The sequence below is a fragment of the Danio aesculapii genome, chromosome 25 (assembly GCF_903798145.1).
Source record: "Danio aesculapii chromosome 25, fDanAes4.1, whole genome shotgun sequence".
NCBI lineage: Eukaryota > Metazoa > Chordata > Actinopteri > Cypriniformes > Danionidae > Danio > Danio aesculapii.
The window spans coordinates 36,497,115-36,513,731 of NC_079459.1; the positions used below are offsets into that span (position 1 = coordinate 36,497,115).

Sequence of the window (16,617 nt, forward strand, 5' to 3'; positions counted from 1 at the left end):
CAACGTCAGATTTATAAGAAGTGAATCTGCAATTGCAAAGTTGTATTTCCAAAGTCGTATTTCTTAGAAGTCTCATTTCTGAAGGTGCATTACAGAGAAGTTAATTCGTAATTCTGAAGTTGCACTTCTGTGGAGTTAAGACACTTCTGAAGTCATGTTTCTGAGGAGTCACAATGGTGAAGTTGTATTTCCAAAGTTGCATTTCTGTGGAGTTAAGAGAACTCCAAAGTCGCAATTCTGAAGTCGCATTTCTGAGACATAATTCAAATTCATAAGTCAAATTTGCAAGTGGCATTTCTGAAGTTGCACTTCTGTGACCTTGAGACAAAAGTCTGTCATCTGATTTCCAAAAAGTTAAGTTGCATTTCAGAAATCGCAGTTTCAAAGTCACATTCCCGGAGTAGTTTTTTAAGTTTTGAGGTTTTTCAGGACTTCAGGTTGTAGTCGCATTTCTGAGGAGTTAACGCACAATTCGCAAGTCACAATTTTAAAGTTGCAGTTCAAAGGACGGAGGTCGAATATGAGGAGCAGTGTTACAAATGCAAACCCAGAACTGTGTATGTGAAGTTCAGAATTACTAAAAAAAAGTCTAGAAAGACAAGTCAGAATTATCTTTTAATCCTGTTACTTTCCACAGTCATCCTCAGACTAATGTTGATCAGTCATAAATCTGCAGTTCTGATGGTTTGTGTGTGTTTTTCTTGTGCAGGTGAAAGAGGAGATGCTTTTTGAGGCACTGACGACACGCAAAACCGTGACGGTGGGAGAGAGACTGATCGTACCGTACAAACTAGCTGAGGTCAGGAAATATACATCAAAAACATCTCAGAACAATAGAAGATATAATCATTTAATACACGGCTGCCTGGAATACTTCATTCTAATTATACATACATACTGCTCAAAGAAATAAAGGGAGTTACATTGTGTTGTTTAAGGGTTCCCTTTATTTTTATATATGCAGTTGAAGTCAGATTTATTCCCCCTCCTGTTTATTTTATAGACAGTAAATAATATTAGACTAGATATTCTTCAAGACACTTCTATACAGCTTAAAGTGACATTTAAAGGCTTAACTAGGGTAATTAGGGTAAAGTTAGGGTAATTAGGCAAGTCATTGTATAACAGTGGTTTATTCTGGAGACAATCCAAAACTAATATTGCTGAAGGGGGCTAATAATATTGACCTTAAAATGGGTTTAAAACAATTAAGAACTGCTTTTATTCTAGCTGAAATAAAACAAATAAGACTTTCTCCAGAAGAAAAAATATTAGAGGAAATACTGTGAGAAATTCCTGAGGGGGGCGAATAATTCTGACTTTACACATAGACGTTACATGAAACATTAGGTCATGAATATTTATCTGAAAGTTGAAATGTGTATTATATGTGTATGATAAAGTATGTCACACACACACACACACATACGTATGTGTATATATATATATATACACACACGCACACAGACAGAGAGACACACTCTCACTCATATACATGTCTCTCTCTCTCTGTGGTCAGTATGTTCAGATGTAGTTTTCTCCTTTATTTAAAGTCTCCAGAAGCGTCATGAAGTGTGTGTCTCCTCCTGTGTTCAGTGTGTGAATAATGAATCACTCATGGGGGCTTTATGTAATATTTGGTCCCTCCTCCAGAGTTCTGCTAAAAATAAGAGAATCAATAATGCAGATCTTCTTCTGCAGGAGAGTTTATTGTGAATCTGAGCATCTCATCTGTGGACTGTGTGTGTGTGTGTGTGTGTGTGTGTGTGTGTGTGTGTGTGTGTGTGTGTGTCTGTGTCTGTCTGTGTGTGTGTGTGTGTGTGTGTGTGTGTGTGTGTGTGTGTGTGTTAGCATTAGCTCATTCAGAGTGTAAGTGATGCTCATGGCAAAAGAGAATGAAAAATCTACTTATGAGACACCCAGGATGACCATAGTGATTGTGGATTTATGGAGATATCTGTCTAACCAGTTTCCCTTTGAGAGAAACACACACTGATAAACACACACACACACTCTCTCTCTACTACAAATACACACACAGACTCACAAACACTCATATACTCACTCATATGCGCACACACACACATACATATATATATATATAAAAAACACACATACATGTAGACACTCACACACATATACAAAGACAAATAAACACACTCTCACACACACATACAAATAGACAGTCAAACACACTTTCAAATACAAAAACACAAGACACACTGATACACACAGACAAACTTTACTACAAATACAGACTCACAGACACTCAAATACACACACACACACACACACACTCAAAAAAATAAATAAACACACACAAAGACAGTCATTGAAGCATTCTCTCACACACATATAGACATTCAAACACACACTAGAATACAAACACACACTCACTCTCTCTCACACACACACACACACACACACAAGATATTTGTGGTTTTACATGGTCAGACGTCGCTCATGTTTTCTTCAATGATGTATATGTTTATGAGGATGTGACACTGGTGTGTGTGTGTGTGTGTGTGTGTGTGTGCGTGCAGGCGGGAACAGTCAGGGACTCGATGGCCAAGTCTCTGTACTGCGCTCTGTTCGACTGGATCGTCTTCCGCACAAACCACGCACTGCTGTATAACAAAGACCTGGAGGATTCAGCAAAGGTACACACACACACATGTACATACACACACACACATGTACATACACATTCTCACACACACACACAATCTTCTGACATGTTTTTGCACCTCTTCTGCTCGTCTGGCTGCTTTTATTCGATCAGAAATACGACAAATACATGCGACAAATGATTAGAGTCCAGCAGATCTGTCTCCTGTGTGAAAATACAGCAGTGTTTAATGTATATCTGTGATGTCAAGCTGATTGTTCCTCATATTAATGATGATTTATCAAAAATACAACAACAGCAGCAGATTGAAACGTGTTTTTCTACAGTAACTAAATAAAGAAACTGATCTGAATGACAGTATATTTGTATTAGATATTTGACTGAAATGTTATCAGATCACATTAACGTTTTTACCAAACACACACACACCTAATAGATCCAGAGAATGTTCTAGTGCTTATTTCTTGCCATAGAGTCATCTGGTGTACAGCACGTCACGCAGCCTCCTACACCAGCGCTACTTTCACATTCACACTTCTCCTACTCGAGTATTAATAATCATTCCTGTTCACATAGACAATACGTGTGTGTGTGTGTGTTTCAGATCCTGTCCATTGGCGTGTTGGACATCTTCGGTTTCGAGGACTACGAGAACAACAGCTTCGAGCAGTTCTGCATCAACTTCGCCAACGAGACGCTGCAGCATTACTTTAACCAGCACGTCTTCAAACTGGAGCAGGTGAAGAAGTCATTAGCGAACGTCACATGATCTTCATTATTACATATAGACACTCACTCATGGACATCTGATCAGGAGGAGTTGCTCTACGGTGGCAGCAATGCAATAGCAGCATTACTGCCAAACATTTACATTTGCAATGTCTTATTTTTAATATTAGCAGACCATTATTTTTATATTAGAATCCATCAAAAATAGTTATAATAATAATACAAATTAAATATCAATATAATTTTATATGATTTCTCTCTTGTTTTTACATTTTAATTATTAAACACAGCGTTCTCTGAATATGATCAAACCTGAGGGTGGTTTACGATCTTTATGCTTATACAGGTTGGAATAGTGTTAGGTTTTTGATGTTTGTGCTTCAGAAAAGCCGCAGTAGCTAATTTACTATTGACTATAAACTCTATTATTGTCACATGGTGTAAACTTGTCATCCTCAAATAAAGCGTTATGTTGGAGTTTTATAAATAATGGAAAAATGAAGTGGAAAGATGTTATATTAAAAGTTAAAGAGGATTTAAGTTTTGATGTCTTATCTGATCAGGAGGAGTATCGATCGGAGGGCATCAACTGGCACATGATCGATTATATTGATAATACGGCCTGCATTAATCTCATCAGTAAGAAGCCAACAGCACTGCTCCACCTGCTGGACGAGGAGTGCAAGTGAGTCTCTCTGCACAGCACACAAACACAACAAACAAAACTCACCTGATAAAATGCAGCAAACAAAACACAAACTAAACTCACCTGACAAAACGCAACAGACAAAACACAAACAAAACACACCTGACAAAACGCAACAGACAAAACACAAACAAAACACACCTGACAAAACGCAACAGACAAAACACAAAACAAAACTCACCTGACAAAATGCAACAGACAAAACACACTAGACAAAAAGCAAAACACACCTGACAAAACGCAACAGACAAAACACAAACAAAACACACCTGACAAAACACAAACAAAACACAAACAAAACACACCTGACAAAACACTATAAACGAATTTTACCTAACAAAAATCACCAGACAAAAATGCAACAGGCGAAACAAAAAACTAAACTCAACTGACAAAACACAACAAATGAAAGTACACCAGACAAACACAGCAAACAAAACTCACCTAACAATACGAAACAGACAATAAACAAAATACATCTGACAAAACTGAGCCTGGTTTCTCTCAAAGTTTTTTTTCTTCACTTCCGCCATTAGTGAAGTTTTTCTCAGCTGTCGCCTCTGGCTTGCATGGTTCAGGATCTATAGAGCTGCGCATCGTTGGATTTGCTCTTCAGTGTTTGGACTCTCAGTAGTGATTATTAAACCACACTGAACTGAGCTCAACTGAACTGAACTTAAACACTAAAAACTGAACTACACTGTTCCTATTTACTGTGACCTTTTATGTGAAGCTGCTTTGACACAATCTACATTGTATAAGCGCTATACAAATAAAGGGGAATTGAATTGAATTGAAAAAACACAGCAAATGAAACTTGCCTAGCGAAACTCGCCTAACAAAACAGGACAAACAAAACTTCACTGACAAAACACACCGTACTAAACTCCTCCGACAATACGCAACATTCAGATCTCACCTGGCAATACGAAAAACAACAAAACTCACCAGATGAAATGCAGCAAACAAAACTCGCCTAGCAAAACGCAACAGACAAAACACAAATTAAACCCACCTGATCAAATGCAGCAAACAAAACTCACCTAACAAAACGCAACAGACAAAACACACTAGATAAAACACAAAAAACAATACTTATCTGACAAAACGCAACAGACAAAAACAACAAAATTCACCTGACAAAACGCAACAGGCAAAATGCAGCAAACAAAACTCACCTAACAAAACGCAACAGACAAAACACACTAGATAAAACACAAAAAACAATACTTATCTGACAACACACAATAGACAAAAACAACAGAATTCACCTGTCAAAACGCAACAGGCAAAATGCAGCAAACAAAACTCACCTGACAAAACGCAACAGACAAAACACAACAAACAAAAATCACCTGACAATACACGGCAAATAAAACCTTACCTAACAAAACTCACTTGACAAAATGCAACAGACGAAACACAAAAAACAAAATTCACCTGACAAAACACAACAGATAAAAATACACCAGACAAAACACAGCAAACAAAACACCTAACAATACGAAACAGATGAAAAACAAAATACACCAGACAAAACACAGCAAACAAAACTCACCTAACAATACGAAACAGATGAAAAACAAAATACACCAGACAAAACACAACACATGAAACTTGCCTAACGAAACTCGCCTTATAAAACAGGACAAACAAAACTTCACTGACAAAACACACCATACTAAACTCATCTGACAATATGCAACATTCAGATCTCACCTGACTATACGAAAAACAACAAAAATCACCTGACAAAACACAGCAAATAAAACTTGCCTAACGAAACTCAACTGACCAAATGCAGCAGATGAAACGACACACAGAACTGACCTGACGAAACGCACCTGACAATACACAGCATACAAAACGACAAACAAACTCACCTGGCAAAATGCAGAGACAAAGCTCCAGACAAAATGATGAAATCACTCACCTGACAAAATGCACCAGACAAAAAAAAACTCACCTGACAAAATGAGTCTGAAAAATAAGCATTGATTTTGTTGCAAAATTGTTTCATGATTGCATCATCATTGGTACCTTCTTTTTATTTCACCATTGTAGATTGTTTTATTGCACAGTACTAATGAAATATTAAAGTCTAAAGGATTACGCTGGGTTCACACTTAACGCAAAGATAACATGCGAGTCGCGTCACTGGCTCTAGATTACTCACTGGGTGTTCTTCAGCTCGCATGAAGTTTTTGTTCAAGTTGAAAATGCAATTGAGAGAATTCCATGTGTTTTTCCCAAGCGTGTCATGCATTCGGTGTTATTTGCGCCACCCGGTGGAAATTCTATGTATGTGCATTTGCATTGACTTTTTATGAAATCTAACTCACAAATACTTAATTTTTCATTTGGTGTTAACCCAGCATTACATCTGTGTATAAATAATGTGTGTTTCCTGAAGAATCTGTGTGTATTGTGTGTTAATATATGTGTGTGTGTTGTGGTTGTAGTTTCCCGCAGGCGTCCAATCAGACTCTGCTGGACAAGTTCAAGCGGCAGCACGAAGGAAACGCTTATATGGAGTTTCCAGCCGTCATGGAGCCGGCGTTCATCATCCGCCATTACGCCGGCAAGGTCAAATACAGCATCAAGGTCAGAACAAACACACATTTAACACAGATATCACCATTATTAACGTTCACTGAACTTCAAACACTCACTCAAATTAATTTAATTTATGCATATTGGATTTCAGCTTGTTGTTTAAGAGATGAACTTGATGTGCTAAGACAATGTGCAATAGACAAAATTAAATAAGGTACAAATATATGATATATAATATGACATATAAAGTTATATGAGCTTGATCAAACTTTTATCAAATATATTTGTTCTATTAATCATTCATCACTTTTTTGGCCTGACTTTTTATTAATTGTTTTTTTATTAAACATTTTTCAGTAATTACCAAAAAACACAACAACAATAAAAAAAGAAATGCATGAAATAAGCATAATAATACAAAGACAATAATGGTAATAAAACATTTAAAATAAAATAAAAAAGTAAATATAAAAAATGTATAAAAAATCTATATTTATTAATAATTATATATATATTTATTATATTACTTTTTCATCTAAAATTGAATGTTTGTGCAACTCAGATGATTTTGTGTTTGAAAGTTTAAAAATATGAATGTTGTTTTTATTAGAAATATGTATTGATGTTATTAATAAACTGTTTTTTATCAAATATATTGAATTACATTCATTCCAATGGGGATAATGCACTTAATTCTCATATTATATGTTCATAATAATGTTATACAATGATATAATCTCATAACATTTCTCAGGATTATTAAAAAGCACATAAATATTTAGCATTGTAGATTTTTTGGCATGATTAATAAATAACATGAAATCTCTCAATTTTTAACGTGAAATGTGAAGGAAATATCATTAAAACAGTTTATAAAATTCAGATGTGTTAATACAGCGATTAAACGCGAAGAAATACAGACATCGGCATCAATTCACTTTCTATTCAGATTCTTTGGGTGCAAAACTGAGCAGAATGTGAAACCAGTCTTACAGATCCTGAGGGTTGAGCATGTTCATATCTGTGTGTGTGAGATTAACTGAGCGTTTGCATATGTTCACACACACACACACACACACACACACACACACACACACACACACACACACGCACAGTGACCTAATTCTGTGGATTAATCTGATTGGTTGGATTCAGTCTCTTGGTTGTGAGTGAATCTGGAGCACATGTTTGGCGGAGAGGGCTAAATCTTCACTAACACACACACACATGCAGATGTTGTTGGTCTGTGTGTGTGTTTTATGTGTTTACTGAAGGCGTTTCAGCAGATGTGTCGATTATAACAGCAGATGCTTCATGTCAACCTTCTGGACTGAATATTTGTCCCCAACATATTCATGTCAATAACAAACTGCTGTGGCTTTATGATCATTTTTAAATGTGTTTATTATTTTATTATTCATTTTAATTATTAATTTGTAAAAAATAAACAATATTATTATAAAGAAATACAATTAATATAAAATACAGTTGTTTTTGTTTGTTTGTTTGTTTGTTTGTTTGTCTGAATAATTTGTATGTGTGTGCGTGCATGTGTATATATGTATATGTGTGATAGATAGATAGACAGACAGACAGACAGACAGATAGATAGATAGATAGGTAGGTAGATAGGTAGGTAGATAGATAGATAGATAGATAGATAGATAGATAGATAGATAGATAGATAGATAGATAGATAGATAGATAGATAGATAGATAGATAGATAGATAGATAGATAGATAGATAGAAAGAAAAAAATCTAAAATATATATATATTTGTAGCATACAGATACTATTTCAATTTTTATTATTTTATTGATTAATCCTCATCATCAGTGTGAAATCACAAAGGTAAATAAATGAATGCATTTGTCATTAATAAAGCCATAAGTCGTCCATAATAAGGTGTTGTTGTGCCGTCAGGATTTCCGGGAGAAGAACACAGATCACCTGCGTCCGGATATTGTGTCTCTGTTGAAGAGCAGCAGAAACGCCTTCATCTGTGGGCTGATGGGTCTGGATCCTGTCGCCAGCTTTAGATGGGCTGTGATTCGGGCCTTCTTCAGGGCACTTGTGGCCTTCAGACGTGCTGGACGCCAGCACAGAGACAACCGGAGCAGTGGTTAGTGGAAATACAGCATCACATCACTCAAAATACAGCACATCTGCTCTATATACACTCAAAATACAGCACATCTGCTCCATAAACACTCAAAATACTGCACATCTGCTTCGTAAACACTCAAATTACAGCACATCTGCTCTGTAAACACTCAAAATACAGCACATCTGCTCCATAAATACTCAAAATACAGCACATATCTCCATAAACACTCAAAATAGAGTACATCTGCTCCATAAACACTAAAAATACAGCACATCTGCTCTGTAAACACTCAAAATACAGCACATCTGCTCCATAAACACTAAAAATACAGCACATCTGCTCCATAAACACTCAAAATACAGCACATCTGCTCCAGAAACACTCAAAATACACCACATCTGCTCTGTAAACACTCAAAATACAGTATATCTGCTCCAGAAACACTCAAAATACAGCACATCTGCTCCATAAACACTCAAAATACAGCACATATCTCCATAAACACTCATAATACAGTACATCTGCTCCATAAACACTCAAAATACAGCACATCTGCTCCATAAACACTCAAAATACAGCACATCTGCTCCAGAAACACTCAAAATACACCACATCTGCTCTGTAAACACTCAAAATACAGTATATCTGCTCCAGAAACACTCAAAATACAGCACATCTGCTCCATAAATACTCAAAATACAGCACATATCTCCATAAACACTCATAATACAGTACATCTGCTCCATAAACACTCAAAATACAGCACATCTGCTCCATAAACACTCAAAATACAGCACATCTGCTCTGTAAACACTCAAAATAGAGTACATCTGCTCCATAAATACTCAAAATACAGCACGTCTGCTCCATAAACACTCAAAATACAGTATATCTGCTCCAGAAACACTCAAAATACAACACATATCTCCATAAACACTCAAAATACAGCACATCTGCTCCATAAACACTCAAAATACAGCACATCTGCTCCATAAACACTCAAAATACAGCACATCTGCTCCATAAACACTCAAAATACAGCACATCTGCTCCATAAACACTCAAAATACAGCACATCTGCTCCATAAACACTTAAAATACAGCGCATTTGCTCCATAAACACTCAAAATACAGCACATCTGCTCCATAAACACTCAAAATACAGCACATCTGCTCCATAAATACTCAAAATACAGCACGTCTGCTTCATAAACACTCAAAATACAGTATATCTGCTCCATAAACACTCAAAATACAGCACATATCTCCATAAACACTCATAATACAGTACATCTGCTCCATAAACACTCAAAAACAGCACATCTGCTCCAGAAACACTCAAAATACAGCACATCTGCTCTGTAAACACTCAAAATACAGCACATCTGCTCTGTAAACACTCAAAATGCAGTATATCTGCTCCATAAACACTCAAAATACTGCACATCTGCTCCATAAACACTCAAAATACAGCACATCTGCTCCATAAATACTCAAAATACAGCACATCTGCTCCATAAACACTCAAAATACAGCACATCTGCTCCATAAACACTCAAAATACAGCACATCTGCTCCATAAACACTCAAAATACAGCACATCTGCTCCATAAACACTCAAAATACAGCACATCTGCTCCATAAACACTCAAAATACAGCACATCTGCTCCATAAACACTCAAAATACAGCACATCTGCTCCATAAACACTCAAAATACAGCACATCTGCTCCATAAACACTCAAAATACAGTACATCTGCTCCATAAACACTCAAAATACAGCACATCTGCTCCGTAAACACTCAAAATAGAGCACATCTGCTCCATAAACACTCAAAATACAGCACATCTGCTCCACAAACACTCAAAATACAGCACATCTGCTCCACAAACACTCAAAATACAGCACATCTGCTCCATAAACACTCAAAATACAGCACATCTGCTCCATAAACACTCACAATACAGCACATCTGCTCCATAAACACTCACAATACAGCACATCTGCTCCATAAACACTCACAATACAGCACATCTGCTCCATAAACACTCAAAATACAGCACATCTGCTCCATAAACACTCAAAATACAGCATATCTGCTCCGTAAACACTCAAAATACAGCACATCTGCTCCGTAAACACTTAAAATAAAGCACATCTGCTCCATAAACACTCAAAATACAGTACATCTGCTCCATAAACACTCAAAATACAGTACATCTGCTCTATATACACTCAAAATACAGCACATCTGCTCCATAAACACTCAAAATACAGTACATCTGCTCCATAAACACTCAAAATACAGCACATCTGCTCCATAAACACTCAAAATACAGCACATCTGCTCCATAAACACTCAAAATACAGCACATCTGCTCCATAAACACTCAAAATACAGCACATCTGCTCCGTAAACACTTAAAATAAAGCACATCTGCTCCATAAACACTCAAAATACAGTACATCTGCTCCATAAACACTCAAAATACAGCACATCTGCTCCATAAACACTCAAAAACAGCACATCTGCTCCAGAAACACTCAAAATACAGTACATCTGCTCCATAAACACTCAAAATACAGCACATCTGCTCCGTAAACACTTAAAATAAAGCACATCTGCTCCATAAACACTCAAATACAGTACATCTGCTCCATAAACACTCAAAATACAGTACATCTGCTCTATATACACTCAAAATACAGCACATCTGCTCCATAAACACTCAAAATACAGCACATCTGCTCCATAAACACTCAAAATACAGTACATCTGCTCCATAAACACTCAAAATACAGCACATCTGCTCCATAAACACTCAAAATACAGCACATCTGCTCCATAAACACTCAAAATACAGTACATCTGCTCCATAAACACTCAAAATACAGTACATCTGCTCCATAAACACTCAAAATACAGCACATCTGCTCTGTAAACACTCAAAATAGAGCACATCTGCTCTGTAAACACTCAAAATACAGCACATCTGCTCCATAAACACTCAAAATACAGCACATCTGCTCTGTAAACACTCAAAATACAGCACATCTGCTCCATAAACACTCAAAATACAGCACATCTGCTCTGTAAACACTCAAAATACAGCACATCTGCTCCATAAACACTCAAAATACAGCACATCTGCTCTGTAAACACTCAAAATAGAGCACATCTGCTCTGTAAACACTCAAAATACAGCACATCTGCTCCATAAACACTCAAAATACAGCACATCTGCTCTGTAAACACTCAAAATACAGCACATCTGCTCCATAAACACTCAAAATACAGCACATCTGCTCCATAAACACTCAAAATACAGCACATCTGCTCCATAAACACTCAAAATACAGTATATCTGCTCCATAAACTCTCAAAATACAGTATATCTGCTCCATAAACACTAAAACACAGCACATCTGCTCCGTAAACACTCAAAACACAGCACATTTGCTCTGTAAACACTAAAACACAGCACATTTGCTCTGTAAACACTAAAACACAGCACATTTATTAATATTATTTTGTTTAGAAGCTATTTAAATATGATATAAATACTGAAAACTGATTGGCTGGTCGAGTTGCACATACAGTATGTTAGTAAACATCTCAGTGATAAATGCTCTATTATTAAAGTGTTTATTGATGCAGAAACACAGTCGATCTTCCTCAACAATCGTACATGAGAGCGTGATCAATCATTTATGAAGCTGCTCTTCTTGCTTTTACTCACACGTGTTCTGCATTTCTCTCTGCTTCTCCAGGCTCTGATGTTCATCTTCAGCCTCAGAAAAGTGTGGACAGTTTCAGCTTTCTGCATCACCCCGTTCACCAGCGCAGCCTTGAGATCCTGCAGCGCTGCAAAGACGACAGATACAGTAAGAGCGGCTGGTTCAGGAGTGTGTTTTAGCTAATAAACGTTGACTAGGAGTCTGACGGCATGTGTGTGTGTGTGTTGTGAATGTCAGACTCGTGTGTGAGCAGAAGGAGCCCTCGAACACCGCTTTCAGACCTGCAGGGAGCAAACACTTTCAGCAGGTAAATATAGCAGAAATACATACACACACACACACACACACACACACGCACACAATGACCTGAAATAGAATGGAGAAATAAATAGAATTCAACAATGCATTTACTTTCACTTAAAAAATATTGCAGCTAAAAATGCATTAATATTCAATAATTATTAATAATTGTACTGAATTTTAAAGTAATAGTCTTATAAAAATACTAATAACAGTAGTCTAAAATAATAATCCAAAATAAATCATCTATATATATATATATTATTGTAGGTATAGCTATAGTATTATATATGAAAAAGTCAATCAGAGCTTTTATGCAGGTTTATTTTTAATAGATAATAATACATGTGGTTTTTTAATGTTTATTTTATTGATGCAGTAAAAATTACGGAAGCCCTAAGAGGACATGCATTAAAATATTTTTTTTCTCTCGTTATCTCGTGATCTCGACATAACAAAAAGTTGTTTTCTCTTGATTTCTCATGCCTTATTTATTTATGTATTAATTATTATTATTATTATTAATATCTGGCCAATGTCTGGCCAGTGAGTCTGCACCGGCTCTGCGAACAGGGAAAGAATAGCATAACTGCAGACGTGCATTCATGCAGCACATTAAAGGCGTTCAGAACAGCCATAATAACATGCTCATGATTAATGTACATCCATTATTATATTCATGTATATGTTTATATATCATTATTTACAATTATATTCCCTCAACTGTTACCATTTTAAAGCAGCTCTGTATGGTGAAAAATTAGTTGCTGCATGTATGAATTAAATAATAAAGAATGATGAAGATCCTGCTTTTACTTTAAAAAGTGAATCCCTGCAATTGATGCGATATGAAGCTACTAGCACATTACTGCGGGAAGTAGCCTGTCTATTGTGTTTATGATGGAGTGGTGATTAACGATTAATCTATAATTGATCGTTAATTTAAATGATGATCGATCACGGGAGTTTGTGGAAATTGACATCCCAGACCAACTCTATTTTAAACAAAGAAATTTAAAAAGCAATCCTTCTCTTGCGCTTTTGGATCCGTCATTTCGTATCTTTCTCATCGCTCAGAGCTGCTTTAAACTGACGCGAGGCGCCTCCCTCATATCCATATCACATGTCCAGCTAAACTAAATTGATTTCTATAAAAACGCCTTAACACTTCCGTACAAGCCTGTGTATTGCACTCTTAACTTTCCCGCGGCTATGTGTAGGCATGTCTAAGGCATCCAGGCAGAAAAAAATAGGTGGCCTGGTCATACATTGGCCTGATATTAATAATAATAAATAAATAAAAGCAAAAAAAAATTTTATCACGAGAAAACAACTTATTGTTATGTCGAGATCACGACAAAACAAGAGAGAAAAAATAATATAATGCATGGCCTCTTAGGACTTGTACAGGTTAATAAAGTAAATAATTTAACATGAAGTATGCTGCTAATAATGTAAAAATAATTGTTTTTAAATTATTAATTTTATTAATAATATTATTAATATTAATATTTATATTTATATTAATTAATATTAGTTAATATTATTTATTTATAAAATTCTTAGTTTTATTTCACTTATTTATTTTAATATGATTAAGAATAAATAATGGGTATTTAATAATTGTTAAATATATATTTTACAGTAAATATAAGTTTTGAAATTATTATAACAATAATAAAGTTTTAATTTAAAAAATCTTATTTTTGTAACAATTGTACAAAATATCTAAATGAGCTTTTATTTAAACATATAAAGTATTTATAGTTATTTTATAACAGGTAAAGAAATAAAATACCACAATCAGGCATTATGGTATTATAAATCAACTTTTACCATAATAAAAAAAATACAGTCATTGTCATTGTTATGTGCACGTGTAATTGTCTTTATGCTATTTTATAAATCGTTTGTAATCGATAACTCCAATTATTTAATTCATCAAAAATATTACTGACCAAGTTTATGAACTTAGTGTAAAAATAAAACACTTATTTATGAACATACATCATTTCATGTAGATTACCATAGTTATTTTTAGACATTTAAAAACAGTCATTTAGAATACATACATTTATAATGTGTAAAGCATTTATGAATAATTGCGATTAAAAACATTTAGCATATTTTCAGCATTTTATTTGCTATTTTTCTATTTATTATTTAATTTATGTATGACCTATTTTTAGTTATTAATATATTTCTTTCTGTCTGTCTCAGTAACGGTCGTGGTTGGAGATCTGAGCGCGTCTCCTCGTTCGCTCATGAAGACGAGGGAATCTTCGTCAACTCCGTTAATAACCGTCTACTGGAGCGAGCGCAGGGAATCCTCATGTGAGTCTCAAATAAACGAATAAACAAAGGCTCAAAGTCACGCTCTGTCCGACAGTACAAACTAACTCTGTTTTTCTGAAGGAGAAACAAGAACTACAAGCCCAAGCCCAGCCTCCCCAAGGTAAACCTCACACCTATGATATAGGCATTGTTTTTCAAATCTGTATCCTTTTCAAATGCATACAGTAATTATAATAAAATTGGTAATCATACATCTGTGCAATAATGTGCACCGATAAAGCTGCTTTGAAACAATAATTCTTGGGAAAAGCACTATAGAAATAAACTTGAATTGAGTTGAGCTTAGTTTAGTTAAGACGTTATTTGTCCTCTAGGGGCAATTGAATTCATGATGCACACAAGTAGCTTATAATACAAATACACATACAAATAATACATGTATTTACGCACATACATATACACATACGTAAACCTCTGCATATACACACACACATATAAAAAAGCTTAAAAGGTAAAGGTAGAAGATAAAACACTGATCAAGAATCACCAGTGAATGTGTTGTTTTGTTGATCTGTGTACATTGTTTTGTTATATGTTGTGTATTTATTTGATATTGGCACATTTGGAGTTTGGAGAAAGGCCATTTCAGTCCTCTTTGCAGCTACTGTTGCGTGAATTTTGATGTGTATTTGTGTTGTGTGTGTGCAGCACCTGCTGGATGTGAAGTCTCTGAAGTATCTGAGCAGTCTGACGCTCCATGACCGCATCACTAAATCACTGCTGCATCTGCACAAGAAGAAGAAACCGCCCAGCATCAGCGCACAGTTCAACGTGAGAGAAGCACACCTGTTACCTGTCACACAGCAGTAGACCAATCAGAGCAGAGTATGGACATCTGACCAATCAGAGCCGTCTTGAACATCTGGCCAATCAGAGTAGAACCAGAGCAGAGCCATCTGACCAATCAGAGAAGAGTAGAGCCATCTGATTAGAGCAGATTAGAGCCATCTTAAACATCTGGCCAATCAGAGTAGAGCCATCTGATCAGAGCAGATTAGAGCCATCTTGACATCTGACCAATCAGAGTAGAACCAGAGCAGAGCCATCTGACCAATCAGAGGAGAGCCATCTGACCAATCAGAGTAGAGTAGAGCCATCTGATTAGAGCAGATTAGAGCCATCTTAAACATCTGGCCAATCAGAGTAGAGCCATCTGATCAGAGCAGATTAGAGCCATCTTGACATCTGACCAAACAGAGTAGAACCAGAGCAGAGCCATCTGACCAATCAGAGGAGAGCCATCTGACCAATCAGAGAAGAGTAGAGCCATCTGATTAGAGCAGATTAGAGCCATCTTAAACATCTGGCCAATCAGAGTAGAGCCATCTGATCAGAGCAGATTAGAGCCATCTTGAACATCTGACCAATCAGAGTATAGCCAGAGTAGAGCCATCTGACCAATCAGAGGAGAGCCATCTGACCAATCAGAGAAGAGTAGAGCCATCTTATTAGAGCAGATTAGAGCCATCTTAAACATCTGGCCAATCAGGGTAG

At 36.0% G+C, this 16,617-nt stretch overlaps 1 protein-coding gene across 1 annotated transcript in view; it reads left to right on the plus strand.

The window, feature by feature from the left end:
• The window catches only part of myo9ab (myosin IXAb), a 77,393-nt gene that overhangs the window by 24,681 nt on the left and 36,095 nt on the right, over window positions 1–16,617 (plus strand). The window contains exons 9-19 of the mRNA XM_056451545.1: window positions 710–799; window positions 2,544–2,660; window positions 3,234–3,368; window positions 3,922–4,043; window positions 6,527–6,668; window positions 8,545–8,743; window positions 12,502–12,615; window positions 12,706–12,775; window positions 14,989–15,102; window positions 15,184–15,223; window positions 15,772–15,894. Coding sequence (XP_056307520.1) covers window positions 710–799; window positions 2,544–2,660; window positions 3,234–3,368; window positions 3,922–4,043; window positions 6,527–6,668; window positions 8,545–8,743; window positions 12,502–12,615; window positions 12,706–12,775; window positions 14,989–15,102; window positions 15,184–15,223; window positions 15,772–15,894 — 1,266 coding nt within the window. The remainder of the gene's footprint in view (window positions 1–709; window positions 800–2,543; window positions 2,661–3,233; window positions 3,369–3,921; window positions 4,044–6,526; window positions 6,669–8,544; window positions 8,744–12,501; window positions 12,616–12,705; window positions 12,776–14,988; window positions 15,103–15,183; window positions 15,224–15,771; window positions 15,895–16,617) is intronic.